The 14130-nt window shown below is 42.7% G+C and overlaps 1 protein-coding gene across 2 annotated transcripts in view; it reads right to left on the bottom strand.

Annotated features, from left to right (window-relative positions):
* Positions 1-218: 218 nt before the first annotated feature.
* The window catches only part of LOC115123368 (arrestin domain-containing protein 1-like), a 44341-nt gene continuing 30429 nt past the window's right edge, over positions 219-14130 (bottom strand). The window contains exons 3-8 of one of the 2 annotated variants that reach the window (XM_029652706.2): positions 13898-13948; positions 7110-7264; positions 6551-6733; positions 6168-6344; positions 2409-2874; positions 219-2304 (exon numbers count right to left, since the gene is read on the bottom strand). In XM_029652706.2, the coding sequence (XP_029508566.1) occupies positions 2231-2304; positions 2409-2874; positions 6168-6344; positions 6551-6733; positions 7110-7264; positions 13898-13948 (1106 nt within the window). In that variant the 3' untranslated portion in view covers positions 219-2230. The remainder of the gene's footprint in view (positions 2305-2408; positions 2875-6167; positions 6345-6550; positions 6734-7109; positions 7265-13897; positions 13949-14130) is intronic. The other variant, XM_029652714.2, reaches the window with a different exon arrangement.

Genomic DNA, 14130 nt, shown 5'->3' on the forward strand with positions numbered 1-14130 from the left:
TGTTTCTGTAGCATGAGGCATATAGGATGGGAAGAAATCCCTGGCAGAGCGCACACGGTTGATAAACCCATTTATTTTGACGGCACCTGAGGTCACCTTTTTATTCTCCTTAGCCAACCACTTTTATAGCTTCATAATCTAACAATCTATGTACTTCGGGACAGGTTTCTTAAATATAGGGCCCAACAAACCGCTTTACTTTACAAAGCCAGTACAAATGATATGACAGATAATTTTATTGGTACACTGTACAATTTGGACAAGTTGAAATATTACATTGATTAACCAGGATGCTACTATTTTCCAGAATATTTTCTCTCTCTCAAATGGCTACCATATGCACCAGAAAACTGTTTACAAATAGAAAAATACAAAACCACAGACCCATTTGTGAGGGGAAAAGAATGGACAATGAAAAACATGTCAGAGTTTATAAAGCTATAGTACTTTCGTGAAGAGAAATACAAACAATGGGGCAGGATTGATAAAGGCAGCCTGAAATGAGTCGAGAACCAAGCTGCCGTAGCAATCTTGGAGATAACGGAATAGCACATGGCAAATACAGGTGTCATTTCTATGGTTCTTTCAGAGCTGATACCTTATTTAAAATAAGAATTTGTTCTTATCTGACTTGCCTAGTTAAATAATGGTAAAATACAAATACAAAATGAGTATAGAGCGGTGGTCTGAACCACAGATCAATTCCCAATACCATCTGCAATCTATTTTCTGGTATTAAAGGCTGTGACTGTACTATATAGGCTACCTTTTTGAGGAGGGATGGCGGTGCATGTATTCCCACAGCAGGTGCTAAAGGTTTCATACAACTCTGTGAATACATAAGCCACAATGAGGTTGGCTTATAAATAAAAAAGGATGCTGTAATTGAGGGGCAGAAATAAGACAGACATACAAAACAAACACTCATACAAACAGAGTGGATGATGTTGCCTGATGTTTGGCTTTCAAATTGAGATGTCCAATGCTATCAACTAGACAGGAGGGGCGATCAGCCACACACAAACTGGTACACTTTATACACATTCACACAGAAACTGGTACACTATATACCCATTCACACACAAACTGGTAGACTATATACCCGTTCACACACAAACTGGTACACTATATACTCATTCACACACACAAACTGGTACACTATATACCCATTCACACACAAAAACAGATACATGCACAGTTTTCAAAGTGTCAAAAAGTGCTGTCTTGTGCTTGAACATTTAACACTGTTGGTTGTCACACCAACACATTGGATCAGCATGGACTGCCATTTCAAAAGCAACAGCAACCCTGAAGACAACTGTCTTCATCAGCACATAGTAATGTAGTTAGAACAGACTGAGTTAAGGCCACATGGGGACAATCAACAGATCATCTCCATTAATTCAGGGTAAAGAAGGTGAAATAAAAGTTGGTGTTTGCATCAGATGTCATAAATGCATATCAACCCTTGCTACGTCAGTTCCCCTGCATACCCAAGAGTACAACGCCCAGCTTGTCGGTTTCAGGATGACGAGGTGTGACAAGATACGATGCACATTCCAGAAGCTCTTTGTCAGTAGATCACAGGTTGATGGAGTATGTTCTTCGTCAGCAGGCATCATTGAACTTAAGTGAAGATCTGAAGCTTTTCCAATAGGCTCCATTCTCTTCCGTTGATGGCCACCAGGGGGTAGACATGCTAAGAACCTCATGTCCAGCTAGGCCACCCCTACTCCACTCATCAAAAGAGGGAGCCACTGCGGTGGAAGTGGATCGGAATTACAGTAGTGTGCACATTTGGAAGGAAACTACAATAAAGACCAGATTTTGGTTGTGTTTGAAGGATGAAAAAGGAGATATAGTAGCAGGCCTACAACAATTTCAAGTCAACAATGCAAGAATATTCACAATTTGTATTACCCACTACATTTAGTCTCCAATAGACTCCAATTATGGAATATCCTACCTTCTATAAGTTATCTCTGAAGTCCTCCTGTTATGCACAGGGAATTTGCACTCTCATTCCATCTATATAACAGCAGGTCCTTTAAGCCAGGGAGAAGGGGGTATAAACTATAATACAAAATCTGATATGATCCCTTTAAAAAATATATTTTAAAGTAATATTTAGGAGGAGAGCAAGTTCTATGCACTTGGAGAAAGGGTTGCAGTATCCTATTGGTCCTTTAGGGAGTGTAATTGTGGTTGTGAGCTGCATTATGCTCAGTCCTCACTCCTGCGGTCTGCTGTTGTTGAAGCTGGAGTTGTTACTGCTGCAGCTCTCCTCATATGTGGGAGGGGGTTCTGTAAGATACACAAACAAACCAGAGAAACAGTCAGACTATATAGTAGGCCATTGTTCACTAATCATTGATCATCATACTGACACAGTTTGGGGGGGGACTCACCATGTGTGAAGTCCCAGGTGCTGTACTCAGGGGGGAGTATGAGAGGACAGGATGTGGGTACTGGGGTGGCGTTTCCTTCTGTGAAGAAGGGGATGGTGGCCCCAGTAGACACACAGAACAGAGGCGTTGAGGTGTCATTGGCACGTCGCTGGCTGGGGGGGAAATCTACACCGGGAGCGTAGCTGAATGCACTGGGGGACATGGTGGGGGGCTGGCCGGATTGGTCCTGCTGGGAGTGACTCTTTGTGGGGATCTCCTCACTAACTGAACCCCCTGCTCCCAACACCTCCTCCAAGTCCTCCTCAGCCGGGGGCGCGCTCGGGGTAACCCCTTGTGGGCCGGGGTTGGGGCTGATGGTTGTTGGGGCTGGAGTTGAGGGCATAGGTCGTGACGGGATCAAGTTGACAGCGATGTTCCCGATGTAGATGGGTAAAGTGACAACTGTCTCGGGGGACTTTAGTGATACCTGCAGCGGTCACAAGATACAATGTAAATGTGTTTAAATATCCTATCATTCCAAGATGCTCCTTTAACACTCCAATGCAGCTATTCTCATCTCAATATCAAAACATTTATGGGTAACAATTAAGTACCTTAATGTGATTGTTTTCAATTAAAATTGTAAAAAAATAAACAAAAATAGCTTCTTAGTAAAGACTAATTTCTCAAGCAAGAATTTGGCTAGGACTGTCTGGGATTGGTCTGAGGGGGAGGGGAAAACTGAAAATTAGCTGTTATTGGCAGAGAGGTTTGGAACGCTCTTTCTTATTGGTCTACTAACTAATTTACCGTCTTTTCAAACAGCTCTTACAGTAAAAGGGCATTGTCATAATGTTTGGGCTGTTCCCAACAACAACAAAATCTTGGTCGACCAAGAGTTGTCTGTTCTTTCGACCAATCGATTGGACAACATTTTTAAACATGCATTTTTCCATATATAGACACATTCTGTGTTTTAATCAAATCAACTATATACACTGAGCTTGTCTAATGCTTTAAGCAAACTGTTTGATGAAATAATTAAGAGACACAAATGACTAGAGGGAATCCGACGGCAAATCATTTGATTGTGCCATCTGGCTCAGACTTTCTGCGCTGTGTAAAGAAAAAGAGAAGACACGCTGTGGCTGTGTGACTAGCACCCGTTGTCTCTCTCTCTTCCCTGCTGCAGCGACCTCCACATAACATCAGTGTGTATTGCACTGTCCATGTTGCTGAAGCTGCAACATAATTACACCCATTTCTGACTGAAAAGTTCTGTTACCGAAATCCCTCATTGCTCTCTTTATGTGACACGTATGCTTCGAATGCACGTGACCAATAGGGCCTGACCTATAGCATATCATAATCACATCAATAAATTGGTTATAACAAACTCTGAACACCGTAACACGTAATGGATGCAGAGGAAGTGACAAATAAACTCGAAGCAGGTTGCTGGTTGCGCAGGAGGTAAAGGGGAAGATGTGTGGAATAAATTTGACTAGTTGTGGAAAATACTGGAGATCAAGAAAAATAAGATAAGAAGCAAGAACTGTGTGCATATTGGGCCTGTGTGTGCCAAACAGGCGCTGTTAGTTTACAATATCATTTTTCAGACCGTTTGTAACATTGTAAACAACACTAAATAAATGATTAGCGTACCAGAGAGTCTGGTGTAATTCTTTATTATTTTTGGTAAAGCCTTTATTACAGCAAAGACTAAAAACAGTCGCATTCATTCGTGAATGCAATTTCTGAAATGGAACGGTTTAGGCCTATTTATTGTTTACACTAATTAGTCAAATTAACGCTTTATTTTATTTGAAAACTAAAATGCTTGATTGCATTTCACATCATGAGTGACTCGTATGAGGTGTGATGACATGAACGAATGAATGGAGGATTGATACAGTAGCCTATATAACTATTGAAATATAGGCCTAAGTAAGTTACGATATTAAGACTAAACAGGATGTGCTCTTAGACCTACGGTGGTTATACAAGGCTGCTATACTAAGCCTACTAATGATAATGACATTACTTATTATTATAATAATAATAATAACAATAATAATAACAATAAGGAGCTCAAGGGAAAAGAAGGGTTATTATTATTATTATAAACAACAATATACAACACTAACTAAATTGCAAATAACACCAGAGAGGCTGGTCTAACAAAATTTATTAAGAGCATAGTGTTGGAGGAAATTATGGTTGAAATGAATAATTATGTATACATTCCAATCAGAACTGACTAGTCCAAATGCTATAATGTACTTTACATATTCATTTTCTCTCTTGCTCCCTTTCCCAATTGTATATAATGTAGTCAGGAGTTTAGAAACAATGAAGGTCTGTTCCTTAGTTCATTCATTTGGACAATCTCCAGGTGGCAGGAACGGGCTATCTCCAGACTGTCTAGAATGCTGATTTATACTGACTGACCTTGACTTCAGGCGTGGAGCGAAAAGCTCAAGAAACTATAGGGCCTCTAAGAGATAGAACGTTTAGAAAACGCTGACGTCATTTTCAGTTTATAACCTGTGGAAATATGTGTATGTGGTAGTACTCTCTTGAATTAAACACTGTTTACCTGGCTTTTAAGACTGGTCTCGATCTACTTCATGCATAATTAATTAACTTACACCTCTTTAATGAACTAGAGCGAGTGCGTATTTGATTTTGGCTATAAAACATATAGGAATTTAGAAATTCCACTAACACATAGCAAAGATTAAAAACAGCCCAATTTGTTAAATTGTTGCGTGAGGCTTGATGCTCACGGAATCGGTAGGCTATCGACCAAACACTTAAACAGGCAACAGAAGCAGGATCTGTCTTATTTCTGTAGATATGTATGGATGATTTATAAAGCCAGGCACGTTTAACAGTTAAGGCGATTGATTATAGACCTAATTAATTTGGAGGAAACGTCCTCTCTCCTCACTTTTCTTAGACAATTAAGACAAGGGCTGTTTTCTCATCTCCTAACTCCACTGTTGCCTCCGCCACATTGTTTTCAACACCAATATTGATGTGATCCAGGACCGAGGACAGCGACCTCTATTCAACACGAGAAAGCGCATGTGTTATAAAATAATATAATCTTTATTTCTGTTGTACCATTGTTCTTACATATTATAACCATATAGAATTTCAGTAGCACATGTCTTAAGACTGATGGACTGGGCCATCCCCACAGCCTCCAGAATGGATCAGTCCACTCAGACAGGTGTCTTGTACACCATGTTTTTAGTTTTTTTGCTACTGCTCGACTACAAAAATCTCAGTCGACCACCAGCCTATTGACCAAACAATCGAACAGTCGACTAAATGGGGTCAGCCCTACATCATTTTCCCAATTTCACAGTACTTTTCCAACCTCATAGTGTGGAAATAGATATAAAACACAGGAAATCACATTTTTGACTGCACTGGGCCTTTAAGGACTGTACTGACAAAAATAGCTTTGCCATACTGTATTAGGAACAAGAGATTACCATAGTTATAATCCCTGAACTCACTAAAGAGACATCTGAGACTGAGCATGAATGATTTACAGCATACTACATCACAGGTGCATTGGGTTAATGAGAGGATTACAGCACTATGATACAGTATGAGGAACAGTGTCTGGTTTATATTACAACTTTATTTAACTACAACTATAGAAAGAACACTGTACAACTGCTACAAGTCTAAAGCACCACTTGTGAACAACACTATTCATTGAGGGGATCCCAACAAGTGCACTTCATTGAGGGTGTTACTAACCTGGATGAAGTAATCGATCTCTATAAGGCTACAGCCGGCCAGGCCAGACTGGGGGAGGGGCGGTACGATGATTTGCTCCCGCCACTCAGCGTGTTTCCCCGCCTTCACTCCCGCCCCCTCTACCTCTGCTATGGTCCGCAGGTCGAAAACAGCCCGTTTGGTCTTATAAGTCACTTTCTGATCAGGAGAGATTCATCAGAGTGAAGCCCATCAGACCAACATACAGATGAGACAATACAGAGCAAAGCATCACATCACTTCACTTCACATCAAAATATACGGTATATCAGCATTTGCCCATAAACCAGTCAGACTATCTGTTTTGCAGGACAAAATAGGTAAAGGAACAAGAGCACATGAGACATTAAATAGGTATTGGGTACCTGTATGAGGCTGGCCAGCACACAGCCAGTGTCCTTGCCTGACTTGTTGTGGATCTCAGTGGCTAGTCTGATGATCTGGCCTGGTGTGTATCCCCTCTGGTCACTGCAAGCCTTCATCATGAGGGTGCCCGTCTTCACCAGGAGGTAGCTGAACCTCTTAGTGGTCACAGCATAACTGGGTTGCTGGGGAGAAGCAGTCATAGGAAGGATAAAACAAGCCGTTCCAACGGACAGGTGAACAGAGCATAGAAACAGAGAAATTAGAGCTGGGGGTAAGGAGGAGTCCTCCCGTAATCTTTAATAAAAGACAAGATAGTGGTTGTGCTGCGCTCATTGTGCTGAAATCAAATCCCATAACTATCAAACTAAATAAGGCATGATCAAATAAGTGGGCACTCTACGGGTAGTTCACTGTCCTCTTCAGACATTATCTACTGTTCCAGTAGACGGTCTCTAGCCAAGTACTATATCTAGTTATTTTTTTAGGTAATTCCATTGAAATGACTGCATTACAAAACAATTTAATTATATTGTTGAGACAGTGTTGACTGGTCTTTACCTCAATGTTGGGCACTTGGTTGAGGTTGAGCAGGTTAAGTAGGTAGAAGGGCCTCTGGGCCTTGTAGTCCTTGGAGAAGCGAGGTGTGTCTATGATGGCTCTCACACGGTAAACAATCTTCCCAAAGGGCCCTTCAAAGGAGGTCGGGGCAGCCACTTGGTTGGGCAGAGAGAAATACAGCTATTAGACAGTGCAAGATTGACCACAGAAAGTTTAAGGTTGTATACAAAAATGTACTCATGGAGATAAATCATTCACGACATCAAGTGCTACAGCTACTGCATCGACATTAACCAAAGCTGTTTCATTTATTTCATAAAGCCTGTGCTGTCTGCAGATGAATCCTATAAACAAGGATATGAGATTCTAACTAAAACAGACTGGCAGTCTAAAATTATGTCTGGTCATTGTGTGTGCTTTATCAGAGAAATGCCAGTCAGTGCTTGGTCTGAGCAGTGGGAGGCAGATAGATCAGATCAGGGGGACAGATACTCAGTGCTCCTAGCAGCGCTGTCACCAAGTGTCTGTGCTCATCTGTCTGAGCTGTACAAATCCCCTCCTAAGAGGACAGGAGGAGGACACTGTTGATTTACACAGTCCAGAAGGGACAGATGATAAAGGAGGAGGGGAAGGGAATGAGGAAAGGAAACTGAAGAAGGGAAAGACAAAAATAACAATTCTGAGAGGTTGGATGGAGAGAAGGGATGGAGAATTACAGGATGAAGTTCAGGACAAACAGAGATACGTCTATAGTATATCCTCAATCCGAATACATTTACAAAGGTCATAATGTGTAATAGAAATGTCCATCTATTGTTTTCAGCTCATGCCTTAAAGCACGACAGGTGCTGATACATTCAAATTAGAATGCGTGGTGTCCACTGATTTACCCATTGGCCTTGAACCAAACACATTATTGTACATTCCTATAAATCATTGGAATAAATAGATTGATTCAATATGGTAGAGTTTTCAAGGTGTACACAGAACAAACAAGTCTCTGGACTTCTCAGTGTGATCCATTCTAATTCTGCACTCCGACTCATTTAAATGATAATGTCAGTAGTGGGTGCTGCACAGGGGAATTTCCTGCTGTCAATAAGGATTAGTGAGGAGCAGCAGGCTGGGTGTAAAAGGCTTGGCAGAACAGACACAGACAGGCTCCTGGCCAGAAGGAACCCAGCACCAGGGGCACTTGTCTGACTGAGTCTATGGGCCTGACAAAAAGCTCTTCCACTATCTCTTCTCCAGCATCCTCCACATAACCAAGGGCTCCTGTTTTTAAGTCTTTACTTGTCAGTGTTTAAGTACATCCACCAATCCTCACAGCATGAACAGCAGTTTTAATGTAGCATCCTATTTGGAGGAGCTCTCGAGCCTAGATGTTAAAGCCTCCCCTGTCAGCCCCTGACCTGACAACAAGCAGGGGGCACTGTCACTGGGTCACTGCCTGGATGATCCTGTCATCAGCTCTGGAATTATCATGTCTTCTGCCTGTTCTGTAGACGATGGTGGGGGGAACAGCGTGTGTGTGTGTGTGTGTGTGTGTGGGGGGACTAAATGACTATATATAGACATCCATCCCACCCCACCGAGCCCAGACAGAGTGGAGCCTAATGGACAGACACTGAACTGTCTGTGACCTCACACCTGCATGTACTCGAGTTCACAGTCCAGTCAAAAGAAGTATTCAAAATGTCATGTGTTATTACACAGGGGTGTGTCTGTGGGGACACAATATGGCTCTCTCGGCTACTGGCACTTGTTAACTCTGCCTTTTTGTTAGTACTTGGTCGGGGATGACTTACATGGCCAACTTTGACATATATCACCCAGTTAGACAGGAAATATTGGCTGACTGAAGCATTTAGGATTAAAGAGCAAATTTAGTATTTTATTTATTTATTTTATTATTTTTTTCACCTTTTTTTCACCTTAACCAGGTAGGCTAGTTGAGAACAAGTTCTCATTTACAACTGCGACCTGGTCAAGATAAAGCAAAGCAGTTCGACACATGCAACAACACAGAGTTACACATGGAATAAACAAACATACAGTCAATAATACAGTAGAGAAAAGTCTATATACAGTGTGAAAATGAGATAACGTAAGGGAGGTAAGGCAATAAATAGGCCACAGTGGCGAGGTAATTATGATATAGCAATTAAACACTGGAGTGATAGATATTGATAAATTAACGTAATAAGCAACCTCTGTCACGCCCTGACCTACTTATCTTTGTTTTCTTTATTAGTTTGGTTAGGTCAGGGTGTGACAAGGGTGGTTGGTTTAGTTTTTATATTGTCTATGTGTTTCTGGCCTGTCTAGTATTTTTGTATATCTATGGGGTTTTAGTATGTCTAGGTATATGAGGTCTATGGTGGCCTGAATTGGTTCCCAATCAGAGACAGCTGTTTATCGTTGTCTCTGATTGGGGATCCTATTTAGGTTGCCATTTTCCATTTTGGTTTTGTGGGTTATTGTCTACGTGTAGTTGCCTGTCAGCACTCTAGTTATATAGTGTCACGGTGTACGTTTGTATAGTTTTGTTCAGTGTTCGTTCTTTATTAAAGTAGTATGTACGCCTATCACGCTGCGCCTTGGTCTCATCAATATGACGAATGTGACAGAATAACCCACCAAACAAGGACCAAGCAGTGTGAAAAGGAGGAACAGCGCTTAATGGGGAGATGGACCTGGGAGGAGATATTAGATGGAGCAGGACCCTGGACACAGCCGGGGGAGTATCGCCGTCTTAAGGAGGAGTTAGAGGCAGCGAAAGCGGAACGGCGATACTATGAGGAGAAATACAGGAGAATAAAGGAACAGCGGAGATATGAAGGTACACGGCTAGCACGGAAGTCCGAGAGGCAGCCCCAAGATTGGGGGGGGGCACACGAGGAGATTGGCTGAGTCAGGTAGGAGACCTGAGCCAACTCCTCATGCTTACCGTGGGGAGCGTGTAACTGGTCAGGCACCGTGTTATGCAGAGATGCGCACGGTGTCTCCAGTGCACTATTCTAGCCCGGTGCGCTCTATTCCAGCTCCTCGCATTTGCCGGGCTAGAATGGGCATCCAGCCAGGAAGTATTGAGCCAGCTCTATGTTCTGGACCTTCAATGTGTCTCCACGGTCCAGTGTATCCTGTGCCTCCTCCCTGCACTCGCGGTGTGGTGTGAGGTGTGTGTCACCAGCCCGTCGGATCCTCCAACGACGGGCCACAGTCCGGATCCTCCAACGACGGGCCACAGTCCGGAGCCTCCAACGACGGGCCACAGTCCGGAGCCTCCAGCTACGGGCCACAGTCCGGAGCCTCCAACGACGTCCGGAGCCTCCAACGACTCAGTCCGGGCCTCCAACGACGGGCCACAGTCCGGGCCTCCAACGACGGGCCACAGTCCGGAGCCTCCAGCTACGGGCCACAGTCCGGAGCCTCCAACGACGCGGGCCACAGTCCGGCCTCCACAGTCCGGGCCTCCAGCGACGGGCCACAGTCCGGAGCATCCGGAGCCTCCAGCATCCAGCGGGCCACAGTCCGGAGCCTCCAGCGACGGGCCACAGTCCGGGGTCTCCAGCGACGGACCACAGTCTGGGGTCTCCAGCGACGGTCCACAGTCCGGGTCTCCAGCGACGGTCCACAGTCTGGGGTCTCCAGCGACGGTCCCCAGTCCGGGGTCTCCAGCGACGGTCCCTAGTCCGGGTCTCCAGCGACGGTCCCCAGTCCAGAACATCCGGCGAGGATCCGCAGTCCAGAGTCTCCGACGATGATCCACGGGTCAGTGATACAAGAACGGACTCAGTGTAAAGAAAATCGGCGGCGTCCAGAACCAGAGCCGCCACCGAGGTTAGATGCCCACCCAGACCCTCCCACCTTTGGGGGGTTACTGTCACGCCCTGACCTTAGTTATCTTTGTTTTCTTTATTATTTTGGTTAGGTCAGGGTGTGACAAGGTTGGTTGGTTTAGTTTTTGTATTGTCTTGGTGTTTCCCCTGTCTAGGTTTTTTGTATATCTATGGGGTTTTAGTATGTCTAGGTATATGTAGGTCTATGGTGTCCTGAATTGGTTCCCAATCAGAGACAGCTGTTTATCGTTGTCTGCTTGAGGATCCTATTTAGGCTGCCATTTTCCATTTAGTTTTTTTTGGTTTGTACATGTCAGCACACTTGTTATATAGCTTCACATTTGTGTTGTTGTTTTGTTCAGTGTTCGTTCTTTATTAAAGTAGTATGTACGCCTATCACGCTGCGCCTTGGTCTCATCAGTATGACGAACGGGACAACTTCTCCTTTTGAAAGTGGCGTCAATATGAGTCAAAAACATTCTAGAGTCAAAATTGACGACAAAGTGTATATAGGATACATTTTCTTATAAAGTCAGTCTCGTCAAAAATGGCAATTTGTGAGATAATTAGGAATAAAATATATGTCATGGAATGAAGGGTACCGTAAAAGTCTTTCTTGAGTTGGGTTGATTTCCATCCTGCCCACATGCTTACAGCTGGCAGCACCCAAGTAATCATAAATTCGGAGCGCACCGATCATAATGCCCATGGTAAACGTGGTATGACATTCGATATCCCTATGGGAGCTAGTTAGGGACCACCGGTAAATTACACAATGTACATGGGACAATATTTTTTAAATCAATTTGGAGGAAGTGCGTGCCCATAGTAAACTGAAAAGAAATCTGTCCAAAATTGCTAATATATACATATAATAATTATTATTGGATAGAAAACACTCTAAAGCTTCTAAAACCGTTTGAAATATGTCTGTAAGTATAGCAGAACTCACAGGGCAGCCATTCTCCCAAACGATTTCTCTCATCAGGAAAGTTGGGCCAACTTTGACGTCATCGCCCCCACCCTTCCCAACCAGCTATGGATCTGGGATCAGTTTCTATGTCTTCGGCGAGATGTCTTCTTTCAATAGGGCGTTTCATTGTGAAAATCCCGCGATCTTTCACCCCTTGGCGGGCAAAAACCTTGGTGTCACGCGAAAATACATACACTCTCATGCGAGCGTTGCTCCTGGAGTGCCCTTTGTTCCAGGAATCACGACACGATGTCAGTTTGTCTGTTTGAGTTGAGAATTGTTTTGCACGTTTAGAACATCCTAAAGCTTGATTCTGCACTTAGTTTGACCAGTTTAGTCGACATATAATATGTAATTTTGAAGTTTTGATGCGCAACCCCTCGAATTTTGGCTGCATTTCAGACAGAATTAGTCGCGTTTGCTAACACAAAGACACATGAATTGAAACCAAACAATGTTTTGGGTAAGTACGACTTCTTCCACTACATTATGATCGAAGACCATCAAAGGTAAGGGAATATTTATGTGGTAATTTTGTGTTTCTGTTGACTCCAACATAGCGGAGAAATATTGCTAATGTCTGAGCGCCGTCTCAGATTATTGAAAAATGAACGATTTCTGTAACGTTAAAAAGAAATGTGACAAAGTGATTGCATTAAGAAGGAGTGTATCTTTCTAACTATATGTAGAACATGTATATTTAGTCAAAGTTTATGATGTGTATTGCTGTTATCTGGCATTATCTGGCGGAGTTATCATAATTTCTCCGGACATTTTTGTAGCATTTTTTGAACATGGCGTCAATGTAAACAGAGATTTATGGATATAAATGGCATATTATTGAAAAAAACATAAATGTACTGTGTAACATGTCCTATTACTGTCATCTGATGAAGATTTTCAAAAGGTTAGTGAATTATTTTTATTTTAATCCTGCTTTTGTGATTGCATCTATTGTTAGACAAAATGGCTGTGTCATTGGTGGTGGTTTGACATAAATATGTGCTATGTTTTCGCCGTAAAACATTTTAGAAATCTGACACGCTGGCTAGATGAACAAGGTGTTTGTCTTTCATTTGAGCTATTGGACTTGTTAATGTGTGGAGGTTAAATATTTCTAAGAATATTTTTGCATTCTGTGCGCCATCTTTTGAGTTGAGCGGGATCGTGGTAACGTGAACAAGTTAACCTCAAACCACCTATAAATTGTAGAAATTCATATACAAATATTTAAAGCATTTAATGAGACAACTAAAATCTGGGCAACATGAAAATATTGCCTCATTTACATTGTGTAATTTATTGATGGTCTCTAACTATCCCCAGAGGTAGGCTATCCAAAGTCAAACCAACTTTGCCACAGTCGCACACCGGCTGGCTGAAGCTAATTGGGGAAAGAAGTTGGCTAGCTTGCCTAGACACAAGACCTTAAACTGTTTCAAGTTATTGAGAAGGGTGAGTGACTGTAACTGTGTACTGTTTTGTCAGTGACAGTACAAACACTTCCCATGTTTGACCGTACACACAAGACACCCACATCAAAGCACACCTCCAAAACCCAAATCTCATTCTCAGTCGCATTTCCTAATGAGGGGAATTGAAACCGAGGCTAAATCAGGAAGTTCAGCCCCTCTTTAAGGTGAAGTGCATAAAGCACAAGGGCAGAGACAGAGTCAATAGTGTGCCCTACCTGTGATATGAAAAGACATCTCTTTATTTACCTGAACAAACTGTACTGAATGTTCTTTCGTTGTGAAACAAAGAGCCAAGGGCATTAGGCAATACTACAAAGGCAACAAACACTGTGCCTGTTCAGAAACTTCACGTTATCAGCTGTTTTACCAGTTTCCTTCAACGTCACAAACAACAGTTCTGGTATACTGTAAAGATGTTGTTGTTTTTTAATTGACCTCAGTATGGTTGACATGGTGGAATGCAGTTCAACAGGTTTTCCAGACTAATTCCAAACATACCTGGAATGAGAAATTGAAAAGGGAAGCTGTGCTCGCCAGCTGCCAGTGTACCTGTAAGAGAGATTTCACTTGGTCAGATAGACAAGCAAAATCACATTTAGACAGACAGACACACACAGACAAAGAAAGCAAGACAGACTGACTAGTAGTCAGTGTAAGTTTTCACACAACCAGCATGGCTACCACTACATTCTGCAGCGATACGCCATCCCATCTGGCTTCCGCTTAGTGGG

Source organism: Oncorhynchus nerka, linkage group LG4 (genome assembly GCF_034236695.1).
Source record: "Oncorhynchus nerka isolate Pitt River linkage group LG4, Oner_Uvic_2.0, whole genome shotgun sequence".
NCBI classification, from domain to species: Eukaryota; Metazoa; Chordata; class Actinopteri; order Salmoniformes; family Salmonidae; genus Oncorhynchus; species Oncorhynchus nerka.